At 41.0% G+C, this 14,167-nt stretch overlaps 1 protein-coding gene across 1 annotated transcript; it reads right to left on the bottom strand.

The window, feature by feature from the left end:
- Positions 1 to 1,222: 1,222 nt before the first annotated feature.
- slc40a1 (solute carrier family 40 member 1) lies at positions 1,223 to 12,126 on the bottom strand. Its single transcript, XM_086090605.1, has 8 exons — positions 11,772 to 12,126; positions 11,605 to 11,672; positions 10,750 to 10,909; positions 9,647 to 9,762; positions 8,308 to 8,434; positions 7,869 to 8,120; positions 5,510 to 6,154; positions 1,223 to 3,797 (listed from the first exon to the last, which is right to left on the bottom strand). Exons 1-8 carry the CDS (start codon positions 11,803 to 11,805, stop codon positions 3,481 to 3,483), a joined length of 1,719 nt encoding a protein of 572 aa, XP_085946731.1. The 5' UTR covers positions 11,806 to 12,126; the 3' UTR covers positions 1,223 to 3,480.
- Positions 12,127 to 14,167: the final 2,041 nt, after the last annotated feature.

The raw sequence follows: 14,167 nt of genomic DNA on the forward strand, positions 1-14,167 counted from the left end.
TGAATCGAAAGAGGCTCTATGGAATGCCAGTTATATATAAAAATATACATGTTTTCAATTTCCAATACGCCAGGAACCATTCATCTATTAAACTACGTCATTTGAATGATGTGACCTGTGGTACAGGAAAATATATTTTTAAACATGGTGACAGTGGTCAAAATTAAAACTGCTATGAACGCAAAAACGTAATGCTGACAGTTCGTTTGATGGTGCCCACGGTACGTTATTTAACGTGCGTAATGAGGCGTGACGAACGGCTTAAGAATTATAAACCGTATCTTGATGCTCCAGATTTACGAGGTCATGTTTCTCAGGTTTACTGTCGTCATTATGTATCATCAACATGTACTGGTAATGAAGCAGAACTTGAAGTATGTCTTTTATTGTGCAGTCCATGATGTTTAACATATATATATATATATATATATATATATATATATATATATATATATATATATTTATATACTAAAATGGGTCAACTTCAGGCAGGCTGATTTGAATGCAGGTATTTGGTCTTTTTTTTGTGCCTTCTTTTACGATAAACCTCTTCTGCCAAAGTTCTTAAAATGTCTTCTTCTTGAATTGCTAAAATATATTAAAGTTCGTGCTCCTTGAAAAACTGGCAGCGGTAGTGCAGTTGCAGCAATTTTTTTGTATTGACCAGTTATGAACGACATGTCAACACAATTTCATGCTGTGAAACTGCTAGCCAGGCCTGCTTAAAAAAAAAAAAAAAAGTATTTCCAACTTTCCAACTACTTGAAAGGCCGTCATGTGAACTGCCGGCACTACCAGTGACATCAAAATCCATCCACACCCCAAGACAGAAAAAAAGAAACTCTTAAGCCACTCTTAAATCTTTTCACCAGGACAACTTTGTGAACAAAAGGGGTTCTGTGGCGTGAGGAATGTGCAAGCCAGACTGCGACGCCAAGAATCCCTACAACACAATAATGTACCGTATATAAAATACTCCACACGCACTTTCTCGAACTGAAGGTCTTTTTATTTTAGATGCCTCTTGCATTACAAACAGTTCCTTCCATTTTTATTCTATGGAGTGATTCATAAAACAAACAAAACAAAACAAATGTCTCTTGATTCCATGAAACGCACATTCAGTATACCGACAAAAAGTGTCAGGTTCATGCATAGAACTGAAATCACATTTGCACAATACAAGGAATATAAAAACATCCCCAAAACCACAATAGCATACTTTTTATTTTTTGCAATTGGATGTATGGATTCTGACTGACATCAAATGCTATCTACATAGAAAATGTTTATGGCCTTTTGTGATGATTCCTGAAGAGCTTACAGAAAGTTACAAAAAAATCTGGTAAGGAAATGAAAGACCGAGCTACGTTCTTAAGGAAAGTTCGTTGGAGACTCCTTTCAAAAATTGGCCTTAGCTTCCGACTGCATCTGGTGTGTCTCGCCCAAATATGTGAACCAAGCCAAGACTAGCTTATTTTTCATGGGTGGCCAACCGCTTTGTGTTGAGTGGTTGTCAAGGAATATAATAAGTCACAAAGTGTTTTTTTTTTACCTTGCTGAGATGCTTCCACCATTTCCCCAACTAAGCTGAAGTTATAAAAACTGCAGCTCTAACGCCCTAAAGCCACATTTGGGGATAGCCAAGGTAAACACGGCCTACATTCAGGACCTCCAACCTCACAGGGACAGTTACCGGACATAGTTTTGCACTTTTTCTAGCCACGCCCCAAACTTCTGGGCTTGTGCAAAAACAAATGTCCGATGAGACATTCGGTGTAATGACTGATGTCAATCATGTAAAGTGCTGGCGTAACAACAATCACGAATGGTGAGTGAGAAAAGTCCACCAAGAAGAACTGCAGCAAATCACAATGGGGGGGGGTGGTTATAAGAACAACACGTAAACCTGAAATTACAATTACCATAGTCAAATGATTCAGACTTTTCTTTTCTTTTTTTTTGTCACCCAATGCAAAGATAGCCGTTTGGAATGTGTCAAGATATCAGCGGATTTCCCTCTCTCCTTCCTTTCACGCCACACGTATGAACCTGGACTTTGGTAACAGAGCTATTGATGCTGCTGCATAGGCTTTTATTTATTATTATTATTATTATTATTCCTCCAGCTAAGTATAACACTACTGACACATTTTCCTGAATAAATACTGTCCTTTGCATAACCCTTTAACCACTTTTTTTTTTTTTTTTTAAGTCGACAGATCTTGTTGTTGCTGTTTGGTTAAATTAAAAAAACAAAAACATTTAAAATCCCAACCTGTGTGTGCTAACAAACAGGACGATGACTAAGACACTTGAAGCACCACGGACATCACTGCAATGCCGAACATGTTAACCCTCCTGTTTGGTCTCATTTTTGGGTCAATGCAACTTGGTTTCATCACTCACAAAAAAAGAAAAAAAAAGCAGAAAACATTTAAACAAATTTTTTCCTGTATATCCATGATTTTAACAACATTCAAGACCAAATTGAGTTTTCTTCGTTTTTTCCCGTAAAACAATGGGTTAGTTTATGGGTTAACTTGACCCACATTATAATAGCATGGTTAAAGGTCTTTTTTTTCCCACTGGAGGACCGCATAACCTAAAAAACAAACAAACTCAAATCTAGTGTTATTTTGTGGGTCAAGTTGACCCATAAAAAAAAAAAAAAAAAAATTCCCACTAATATCCCAATCACTTTTTTTTTGTGCTCAAATATGTAGCAATTCACATTGACCCAATTTTGGTGTAGCAAAAAAAAAACAACCATAACAGGAGGGTCAGAGAAACTTTGTCTGTAGTTTAACTTTGGATTAGTGCTCACCTTTTAGCTCTGCACTTATTGCTAAGGCTTCAATCGCAAGCTATCGCACTCGACTGGCTACATGTGAAGACGTTGGTAACGATAGAGTACATGAGAGCTGGATAGATCGAGGATGGTCTGCTTGGAACCTTCTCCTTTCTGTTAATGTCGTCTCATGGGTCAATGCACCCTTGCTTCATGTTCAATCTTAAAAAAAATGAAAAAAAAGTTTTTGGTAAGGGTCAATTTCACGCGCAGTATAACAGGGAAGGTAACTCTGCTGTTTAAAGGACAACCAAGTCTTAATGCCGTCCACCAAAAACAAACAAAAGGCGGGTCCAACTGACCTTTTTTTTCATGGTCGAGCATGACGCGAGGAGTCACATCGGCCCTTGAACACTTCCCGTGCACCAAAGAGACGACCATAACAGGAGGGTTAAGAGAAACCTCTGCCTAACCTAATATTTAGATTAGTACTCATGACTCAACCTCTCGGCTCCCTACTCATTGCTAAGGCTTCGATCGCAAGCTTTCACATTCTCAACTGGCTACATGTGAAGTTGTTGGATGCTGGAGTAGGCTGTAGGAGATATATATTTACAGTGTGTGTATGTATATATATATACCATGCTAGCAGGATATACCAGGAATGGCCTGTGCGTTAAGGCAGTTATTTAGATGACGTTGGTAGGCGAGGGGCTCTCGTCCGTCTCTACCTTCTGCTCGGGCGAGCGGCAGAGGAACAGACGATATCCGAGACTCTTGAAGGCAAAGTAAAAGTACATGACGTGGCCCGCCGCCACGAAGGACACCGAGATGATGACCAGCAAGCCGAAGGCCTCCGGGTTGGGCGCCAGGATCACCATGATGAAGTGCAGCAGGTCCAAGAGGTAATTCATGGAGTTCTGGACGCCGTTGATCACGCCTCGCTCCGTCTCGATCACGTTCTCCTGGATCAGCTGAGTCACCGTCAGGTCAAAGGACCAAAGGCCTGGACGGGGAGGAAAGCGGCACGGATCAAAGGTCAGGACGGCGTCACTTTACGATGACGTTCCATCTGAGCTAGCGGAAATTACTTTATTATTGGCATCAAGGGTTGAACGTTATTGCACTGAAATGCGACAGTCATCAAGGTTGTGTGTAACCGAGGGTTGGATTTTTGTCACACGATTCACAAGTGACACCGTTGTTTTATTGCTCTCAAGTGGCACAAACGCTCCTAGGTTAGCTTACCGCTAGCTAGCTAGTACGGCAGACATGACACGACACGGCTGGATGACAGGGATGTTTTTAAAACTTTACTAAAAGCCCAAAAACATCCTGGGCCAATGTAAAGAGATCCTGGAGGCTAAAGTAAGTTATTTTAAACTTAAAAAGGAAAAAAAACGTTCCGTAGGTTGCTACGTTAGCACATTGTCCACATACAGTCTTAGTAGCCTACACTCCGGTATGTTTTCAAGAAAGTAAATATGAGGCTTGGTAAAGCGCTTTGGACAACCTATGGCGTAGGTAAAGCGGGACATAAGTCCATATTGTTTTATTGCTCTTAAGTGGCACAAACCCTCCTAGGTTAGCTTACCGCTAGCTAGCTAGTACAGCAGACACGACACAGCTGGATGACAAGGATGTATTTAAAACTTTAGCAAAAGCGGGGAAAAAAAACATCCTGGGCCAATGTAAAGAGATCCTGGAGGCTAAAGTAAGTTATTTTAAACTTAAAAAGGAAAAAAAAACTTTATGTAGGTTGCTACGTTAGCACATCGTCCACATACAGTCTTAGTAGCCTACACTCCGGTATGTTTTCAAAAAAGTAAATATGAGGCTTGGTAAAGCGCTTTGGACAACCTATGGCGTAGGTAAAGCGGGATATAAGTCCATATTGTTTTATTGCTCTTAAGTGGCACAAACCCTCCTAGGATAGCTTACCGCTAGCTAGCTAGTACAGCAGACATGACACAGCTGGATGACAAGGATGTATTTAAAACTTTACCAAAAGCGGGGGAAAAAAAACATCCTGGGCCAATGTAAAGAGATCCTGGAGGCTAAAGTAAGTTATTTTAAACTTAAAAAGGAAAAAAAACTTTATGTAGGTTGCTACGTTAGCACATCGTCCACATACAGTCTTAGTAGCCTACACTCCGGTATGTTTTCAAGAAAGTAAATATGAGGCTTGGTAAAGCGCTTTGGACAACCTATGGCGTAGGTAAAGCGGGATATAAGTCCATATTGTTTTATTGCTCTTAAGTGGCACAAACGCTCCTAGGATAGCTTACCGCTAGCTAGCTAGTACAGCAGATACGACACAGCTGGATGACAAGGATGTATTTAAAACTTTACCAAAAGCGGGAAAAAAAAACATCCTGGGCCAATGTAAAGAGATCCTGGAGGCTAAAGTAAGTTATTTTAAACTTAAAATGAAGGAAAACCTTTCCGTAGGTTGATGTGACTACATTAGCACATCGACCACATACAGTCTTAGTACACTCCGGTATGGTTTAAAAAAAAAAAAATTATTATGAAGCACTTTGGACAACATATGTTGTCGGTAAAGCGGCATATAAGTGCACCACATTTACCATTATAATCAAATTTGAATTGTTTGTAGACTATGACATATTTTTCGGCAAAAGTACATAACAAAACAACATGAATGCAACATTTGAACCCAGCAACAGTTAAAGGAGATGAACTAGTGTTCCTTACCGACTCTGGCAGCAATGACGCCAGCGAACAGCAAACTAACAGACATGTAGGACTTCAGGCTCGGTAACTCTTCAGCCGGGGCACTGGTTGCGGTCACATTCCCGCCGGTAAGGTCGCTGATGAATTGCTCCGCCTCCGGCAGCGTCTTCTCCCCAATCAGGTGGGAGTAGACGTCCCGGAAGGGTGAAATGCTGAGATCCAAGGGGCTCCCGGGGGCGAAGACGGAGAAGACGCACAGCATGAGGCAGGACAGCTGCGCCACGCCGGAGATGAAACCGGTTCGGATCAGGCCGCACTTCTTTCGGACCCAGGTGAAGGCGACCGTGCCGCAGATGCCCGAGACGGCCGAGGCGCCCATCAGCAGGCTGAGGATGGAGCCGTTGAGGCCCTGCGTGTAGGCGTAGCCGGTGGTGATGCAGTCGAATCCCAGCACGGTCATGTAGAGGAAGGCCAAGGACATGCCGGCGAAGAAGACGCTCTGGTTGTAGTACGCCTTCCAGCCGGCCTTGAAGGTGCGCATGGTTTGGGCCACCTGGTCGCAACAGCCTCGCTCTTTGGGGGGCGCCTCCTCCGCCTTGACCGCCAGCGCGGTTGCGTTCATCAGAGGTTGAGAGGACTCCTCTGGACTTTGGCCTGTCTCCGATTCTGTAAAACACAAACTGGGGATTAGCACGGCTGATTGCAAATACCAATGGACTTCATTCGTCGTGGAATTCAGCCTGAAGCCATGGTGTCTTCCCCCCCCCCCCCCTTTTTTTTAAGCACGTAGGCCAAATAGTCTGGGTCCTGTTGACTACATGGTAACCAAAATGCTTCTGTATTGTTGACTGATAGCTCACCCTGGCCTTCGCATTGTTGAATTAGCATTAGCGCTAGCGATTAATCACAAATTTGATATCTGTTCTAAATTTACAAAAACAAATTCTAGGTTCTCATACTCTTGTAAGCAAAAGCGGATTTTTTTAATATAAACTAATAGAAATAGTTCAAATGAATTTTTGACGTCTATAGCCGTCAATGGCAGTGAATGAGTTGAAGTAACTTGTGAAATTCTGCAAATTTTTTCACCTCAGTCTCCACAAATGAATGCATTATTATTACTGCTAAAGTTTGACGTTGACCCGTCTGCTGCGTTGCGACTGGAATTCCCCCAGTACAGGTTTTCCAAGTAAAGGATGGTCGCGTGTGGGGTAAAAAAAAAGAAAAAAAAAAAGTGGTGTTGGCGGAACTTTAAATGACCTCAAAATGAACGCAAAATATACAAAAAAAAAAATCTAGGTTCTCATACTCTTGTTAGTAAAAGTGGATTTTTTTTTATAAACTAATAGAAATAGTTCAAATAAATTTTTGACGTCTATACCCGTCAATGGCAGTGAATGAGTTGAAGTAACTTGTGAAATTCTGCAAATTTTTTCACCTCAGTCTCCACAAATGAATGCATTATTATTACTGCTAAAGTTTGACGTTGACCCGTCTGCTGCGTTGCGACTGGAATTCCCCCAGTACAGGTTTTCCAAGTAAAGGACGGTCGCGTGTGGGGTAAAAAAAAAAAAAAAAGTGGTGTTGGCGGAACTTTAAATGACCTCAAAATGAACGCAAAATATACAAAAAAAAAAATCTAGGTTCTCATACTCTTGTTAGCAAAAGCGGATTTTTTTTATATAAACTAATAGAAATAGTTCAAATGAATTTTTGACGTCTATAGCCGTCAATGGCAGTGAATGAGTTGAAGTAACTTGTGAAATTCTGCAAATTTTTTCACCTCAGTCTCCACAAATTAATGCATTATTACTGCTGAAGTTTGACGTTGACCCGTCTGCTGCGTTGCGACTGGAATTCCCCCAGTACAGGTTTTCCAAGTAAAGGATGGTCGCGTGTGGGGAAAAAAATAAAAATAAAAAGTGGTGTTGGCGGAACTTTAAATGACCTCAAAATGAACGCAAAATATACAAAAAAAAAAATCTAGGTTCTCATACTCTTGTAAGCAAAAGCGGATTTTTTTAATATAAACTAATAGAAATAGTTCAAATGAATTTTTGACGTCTATAGCCGTCAATGGCAGTGAATGAGTTGAAGTAACTTGTGAAATTCTGCAAATTTTTTCACCTCAGTCTCCACAAATGAATGCATTATTATTACTGCTAAAGTTTGACGTTGACCCGTCTGCTGCGTTGCGACTGGAATTCCCCCAGTACAGGTTTTCCAAGTAAAAGATGGTCGCGTGTGGGGTAAAAAAAAAAAAAAAAAGTGGTGTTGGCGGAACGTTAAATGACCTCAAAATGAACGCACTCTTTTTGACACCCCTCATTCAAACCAATGGAATGGACAAAAACAAATCCCCATTTGCAGTTCTCGAGACCTTTCAGAGGGCTGAGTTCTTTGAGCTCGTGCTCGTGCTGCTCCTCCTTCTGCCCGGCTTTGACGGCCAGCGCCGGCGTCTTCTGGTAGACCTTCCACAGCAGCGTGTACTCCATAAACATGGAGAAGAGGTTCCAGCCCGAGATGAAGCCGCAGCCGATGAAGTGCGAGCCGAAGGCCATGATCTGGCCCACCAGCATGGGGGCCAGGATGTTGGTCAGCTGGTCGATAATTCGCACCGTGGCGTTCATATCTGGCGGAGGGAGCAAAAAGTTCATCGACGTCGGTTTCCGGATGTTACATTTGGATCACAAGCGTGGCTCAAGAGTCCCGTCATAGGATGTAAAAATGGAGAACAAGTCCAAACGGAGGGTCGAAGTCCAGCACGTATGTGATAAAGGATCACGTGTAGCCCGCGTTTACGAGTTGCAAACACTGACCTGCCAACTTGCTGCTGTCCTGACCTGCCACAACCACGACCCAGTCCCTCTGGATGGTGATGGACATCGCCGTACTGGCCAGGTTGGCCATGTTGGCGATGCTGATCACCAAAATGTAGCAGGCCGTCTAGAAAACAGGGAATTAAGCTCAGCCTTATTTTGTACGAGCGGGAGACTTCAAGCTGCACTTTGTACGATAGCCTTTTTATTTGATCATTTATGGCTGAAACATCTTCTAATTAGTAAGTTAACGCCTTAGATTTTCATAAGGGGAACTCCTGCAAACCTCTGGCCAATAGTTTTCAGACTGTATTTGGGTTCGAATTTCACGCCTTCTGTCTGCGGATGTGAATATATGCAGTTTCATTTTCTGGCCACAGGTGGCAGTAACGATTTCGAAATTCTTTTTTTTTTTTACGTTCAGTAGCTTTAAGTGAAAAGAAATGTCTTTGAAATTTGTCAAACGCAGAATGTTGTTAACAACATCGCCAAATTTGAATGATAAAGAAGTTGATATGTTGAGTTAAGTGTTTAAATGGCCAGACTTGAAACTGAAGTGATTATTTCCCCCATTAAAATGAATGAAAATGGCACGAATACGTTCTAGCGTCACCTTTGGGTGAACTCCAGAACACTTCAACATAAAAATATAAGTCTTCAAATCAGGGATTTGACTTTGAAAACTGAAGATTGCATCACCACAAAAGAAGGAAAAAAAAACATTAAAATCCTCCAAATTCGAGATGAAGCGCTTCCCGTGTCTCTCAGTTTTAACATATTTTCACTTTTCCTTTTGACTTTGATCCAAAATCACACACCAAAGGAAGAAAAATAAGTCAATAAACCATTTCTCAAAGAGCAGAATTCTGACTTTGTTTTGTTTTGTGTAGCACCCAGCACAGCTGCTGCTGCTGCTGCTGTCTGGTCAGAATAGCAACAAGAAAAAAATGCATCAACAGGCCTGGCCGCATTTCACCGTGTGTCATATGACCCGCGGGCCTTGGAAGAACCCGTTGACTTGCACGGCCCTTCAATAAGACCCCCAAGAGCTGTCCGACAAGTGTAAACATGCCTCTGGCACTCAACAAGCAAAGCTGTTTTTTTGTTGCTTTGCAAAAAAAAAAGTCTCATTTGTCTGTCAATGATTGAGGATCAGTGACCGCATTTGCATGCACAAATCTAGATTTAGTGAAAACTCTTCAAGGGGGGCTCGTAACACCGACGCGGAGTCCATATCAGTTAGCGCGTAGCAACGGGTGGGTCAGGTTGTTGTACTTGAGGTGAAAGGTCAAAGGAACGCTTCCAGAGCGATCACGTAGGCACAATGTGAGCGTCTTACCAGCAGCCATCCGTTGTAGACCTCCATGAGCTGCTCCTTGAATCGGAAAACCACCATGAGGATAATCCCGCACACCATCACGCAAGTGTTCTGGGCGATCAAAGAGGTCTGGGCCACTGCGGGTGCGCAAAAAAAAAACAGCCATTAGGGAGGGAAAGATGGGGCCAAATACAACAAGATCGCCGGTCGGGCCAAGTTCATTGCGGTGGTCTTTTTCAATGTCTTCCAACACCCTGATTCATTCTTCTGTCTACTTTTGTCCTTGCCAAATGTGCTTGACATTAAAGACGGACCGATCATCGGCCTGGCATTTTGACAAATCGGCCTTTTTACGAATCGGAAGGCCGATAACGCTGCTATCTCAATGAGCTTGCGAATGTAGCGAATTTTGGGTTTTCATCACAGACCGTTTTTACTCGTTTGGAAAATGTGAACACGTTCAGACAAAATGTTTCTACTGTCCGCGAACATCTTTTGAAACCTTTTTACGATCCCTGATGAAAAGCCAAAATCATTTACATTTCCACTTTATAAAAGATAACTGGGAACTCACTTACACTTTTTATTTTTAAAAATTAAACATTTTGTTAAAATTCAGAAATGATGTTGAATTTTTGTAAAACGTTATCGACAGTAGAAAGCTTTAGGTAGCTTTACTTGCTTCGTTTTCAATTAAAAAAACATTTTTTTTTTCAAACAAAGCTGTCTATGCCTTTATATATATATATATATATATATATATATATATATATATAAAAAACTTCAAAGTGTTGACAATTTAAAAAGCTGTTTTAACAAACATACTTAATAATAGCAAGTAATGTTTTCAAATTTTGACGGTAATATTTTCTCTTTTACTGCAAAAAAAACCAGTCTATCACTACTTGACATAATTGTTTTATAACCAAAGCAAATAGCACCCATAACGGACTGGCTTGTCGATAGAGCTCAGGAAATCATAGAATCTATTTTATATGTTGATTGACAACCTAAAATAGACTTTTCTGCCACCGAGCAGCACATTTCATACGAGACAGCCTTGATGAGTCTTGAGGTTTCATAATCGCTGATTTTCTTGTGAAGCGTTCCATAACTTTGCTCACCTTTGAGTCTGGGATTCTTGTCCACCCAGTCGCCAATGATGGCCCCGAGCAGCAGCACGGAGCCGGCCATCACCAGCCCGTACACGGCCGTCAGCAGCAAGCTGTTACTGTACAGCTCCACCAGGAACACGGCCACGGCAAAGTTCCACATTCGGTCGCCCTGCAAGTTGAAAGCAAAGACATGTTGAAAAGGGGGCCAATGGTGGAGAAGAAAAAAGTTGTGAAATTAAACAATGAGGTCAAACTTTTGGTAGCGGCCTATTTCTAAAAATAAGCCCGTTATGATTTTTTTTTTTCAAGACACACTTTTCTGTACAATTCTTATGTAATAACGTCTTCATTTTTCATACAGCTTTTATCTTGATGGATGAGTTGGAGCCCATCCGAGCGGACTTTTATTTTAGCAGGTGACACTGGAATGGGCAAATTTACGGACAATTTAGAGAAGGGTTTACCAACATTGTGGCCGCGGGCACCGGGTAAGATTTTCTAAATTTTTTATTGATGTGGTCATTTAAAATGTAAATTTATAGAAATAATGTTTTCTAATTATTATGAGAAATCCTTTACATCTCGTCACATAAATAATAGTATTAGTTATTAGTAATAACATATAATAACGTTATTCAAAGGCCATTTGAGAAAATGTGTTATTTCAGAAGTGTGTATTAAACTGGTAGCTCTTCTCATTAATCAATCAATACCAGTCACTTTCAAAAGGTTGGTGACCCCCTTTTGGAGAGAAACATTGGATTGTATTGGTTGCCAGGCAATCGCTATGTACAGACGAGTCATCAATGAGAACCGAGATCAAAAAGGACACTAGCGTGTTTTATTTAAATGGGGTTTACTTACCCAAGTTGACAGTGCATGTCCCAAATAGATTAGGAATTTTGATGAAGTGAAAAAATCTTGAACGTATTCTGCAAGGGGGAGGGAGGGAGAAAATGTGAATTTGGAAAATTCGTTATAAAAAAGAACGGGGGGCAGGAGGGGAAACAATAAAGTCATTTGCCACCTACCACAGCATGTCTTCTTGGCTCGAGAATTTTCCATGTCGAAAAAAAGGTTTGGAAGTCAACGCAAAACCTTTTTTTTATTTGCTTTCTTCTTCTGACGTTACTGAGCTCGGCAACAATAAAGACCCCCCCCAAAAAAGGAGCAACAAAAAATGCAGGCGACGTCTCTAATTCTCCTTTTCCTCCTCTCCAAACTTAGCTATCACTGTAGCTGAAGTCGGAGAGAAATGCTTCAATTAGAGACCGATCGACGAGGGAAAACTCAGCCGAAAGCTGTTTGCGTTTTCGTGTTGTCTCCCAAACGTCACTGTGCTGTGAGCGCCTCTCTTTTACTCTGCCGCTGTGTTTACGTCCTTCTTGGATTTAAGCCTTCTCCATCCCCACCGGCCCCGCCCACTCCGTCCCCTTTGTCACGTGACCTGCCTTCTTTCTTCTATGTGTCACGTGACGCTACCATGACGCTGCTGCTCTAGCCAAGCGTGTGCTTCACCCCCTCACAGATTCCTAATTTTACGGTTAATCGTCGAACGCATCACCCAATGGAGATCTTGTTCAGTTTCCTCTCGTGGGTCTTTGAGACTTTTTTTTCGTGCACCCTTTCATGTTGATGACTGAAACTAGAGTTTGTTTATTTGTTTGTTTGGATTTCCTGAGGGCTCCGCCAAGGTAATTCACCTAAATCAGCCAACATCCTGTTCAATTTCAGAGATGGCAACTTTTTTTTTGTGCATTCTGTTATGATGTACATCTCCACCCAATTTAGTGTTGGTGAAGGGAGGAGACAGGAGTTGTTGTTTTCCCCCTGACTTCCCAGGAAGCATGACAAAAAACACATTTTCATGCAAAACAATCTGACATCCTATTCAATTCCGAGCATGAGTCCATACGACTTTATTGTGCGCCTTGTTATGATAGACTTGTCTACCCAATTTGTTGATAATTTAACAAACTGGTGTCAATGTCAGATTTTTTTTTTTTTCAACTTTCCAGGGGTCACCACAATTCACTTAAAATGGCTGACCACCTTTTCACTTTCAGGCATATGGTCCTTGAGACTTTTGTGCTTATCTGGAAAAACTACAGTCGGGGTTGATCTTTTTCCTACTTTGTAGCAGGCAATATACTGAGGCAATTAAACGAAAATGGCCGAACTGTTCAATTTCGGTCATTGAGACTTTTTCATGCGTCCTGCGACAAATTGTCAACGCAATTTTGTGTTGACGGGTTAAACAGGTGTTAGGGGCTTCTTCTTTTTTTTAAACAGCTGTTGGGGGCCAATTATTTTTCAAACTTTCCAGGGTCTCCTAATGAGGGAATTTCCACAAATTTGTGCTATAAACCAAAATAGCAATTTCGGGCATGTTTCCTTTAGACTTGTTTTTGTGCGTCTTGTTATGATACACATGTCCACCAAATTTTGTGCCAATCAGGGAATTTGGTTACTCCCGTTATATAATCTTGCATCAAAAAATTATATTGAGTTTACTTCTTATTTTTATTATTACGTTATCTAGACCAATTAATGAAATAATCATTGGGGGGAGGGGGGTTCACACAAACACACAAATACAAGTTCAAAGGATTTTGGAATGCATTTTCTTTAACACATCACTTGCTGTTACCATCTGGTGTTTATTCAGAGATAAGGCACTAATGGGTTACTATCAAGCATACATTTGACCGATTGAGAGAAGTCAAATCAATGTTTAAGCAGGAAAAAAGAAATTGCCAGTTGCGCAATTCTATGCAGACTTTCCTGAAACTTTGGCTCCAGACCCAAATTCAACTTTTGTATTAACATTTGTAGTTGAATGTGTATTTTTAATGTATTCGTTTTTTTAAAAAATGTTTTTTATTTTCATAAAATGTTGTGTTTAATTATTTTTTAGTTTAATTTAACATTTTTAGTTATTTTTTTTGTATTTGTATTTGTGTATTTTATTTATTCATTTATTTATTTTGTGTTGTTTGTCTTTTCTTTTTTGCACAAACCAATTTCAGGGTGAGTGGGGAACACAATGATTGGAACTACTATTACAGGCCTGTCAATAATGAAATTGCTTACTTTGCCTAGCAACTGGTCAAGACTGAGCATGTAGAATAATGAGAGTAAATGACTGGTTAAATGGGCCAAACACGTGACCAAGCAAAGCTATTAGTGGCCAGTGTGTCAGCAATCCACCATGACTTGCATTGTGTGGCTGTCAAAAACACACGGACCCACCTTTGAGCCCAATGTAAAGAATTAGGATTAAGTGCTTGGGGGAGGCTGTCAATTTAAATCCCTCGCACAGAAGATGATCAGACAGCCCCCGCGTGACCAAAACACTGCACACCTGCCTTTTTTTTTTGAGGGGGGGGTTCCCAGTTTTGAACATAACACAGCCACAGGCCTTCCT

Source organism: Leptonotus elevatus, chromosome 12 (genome assembly GCF_054856555.1).
Source record: "Leptonotus elevatus isolate MCC_2025b chromosome 12, RoL_Lele_1.0, whole genome shotgun sequence".
NCBI lineage: Eukaryota > Metazoa > Chordata > Actinopteri > Syngnathiformes > Syngnathidae > Leptonotus > Leptonotus elevatus.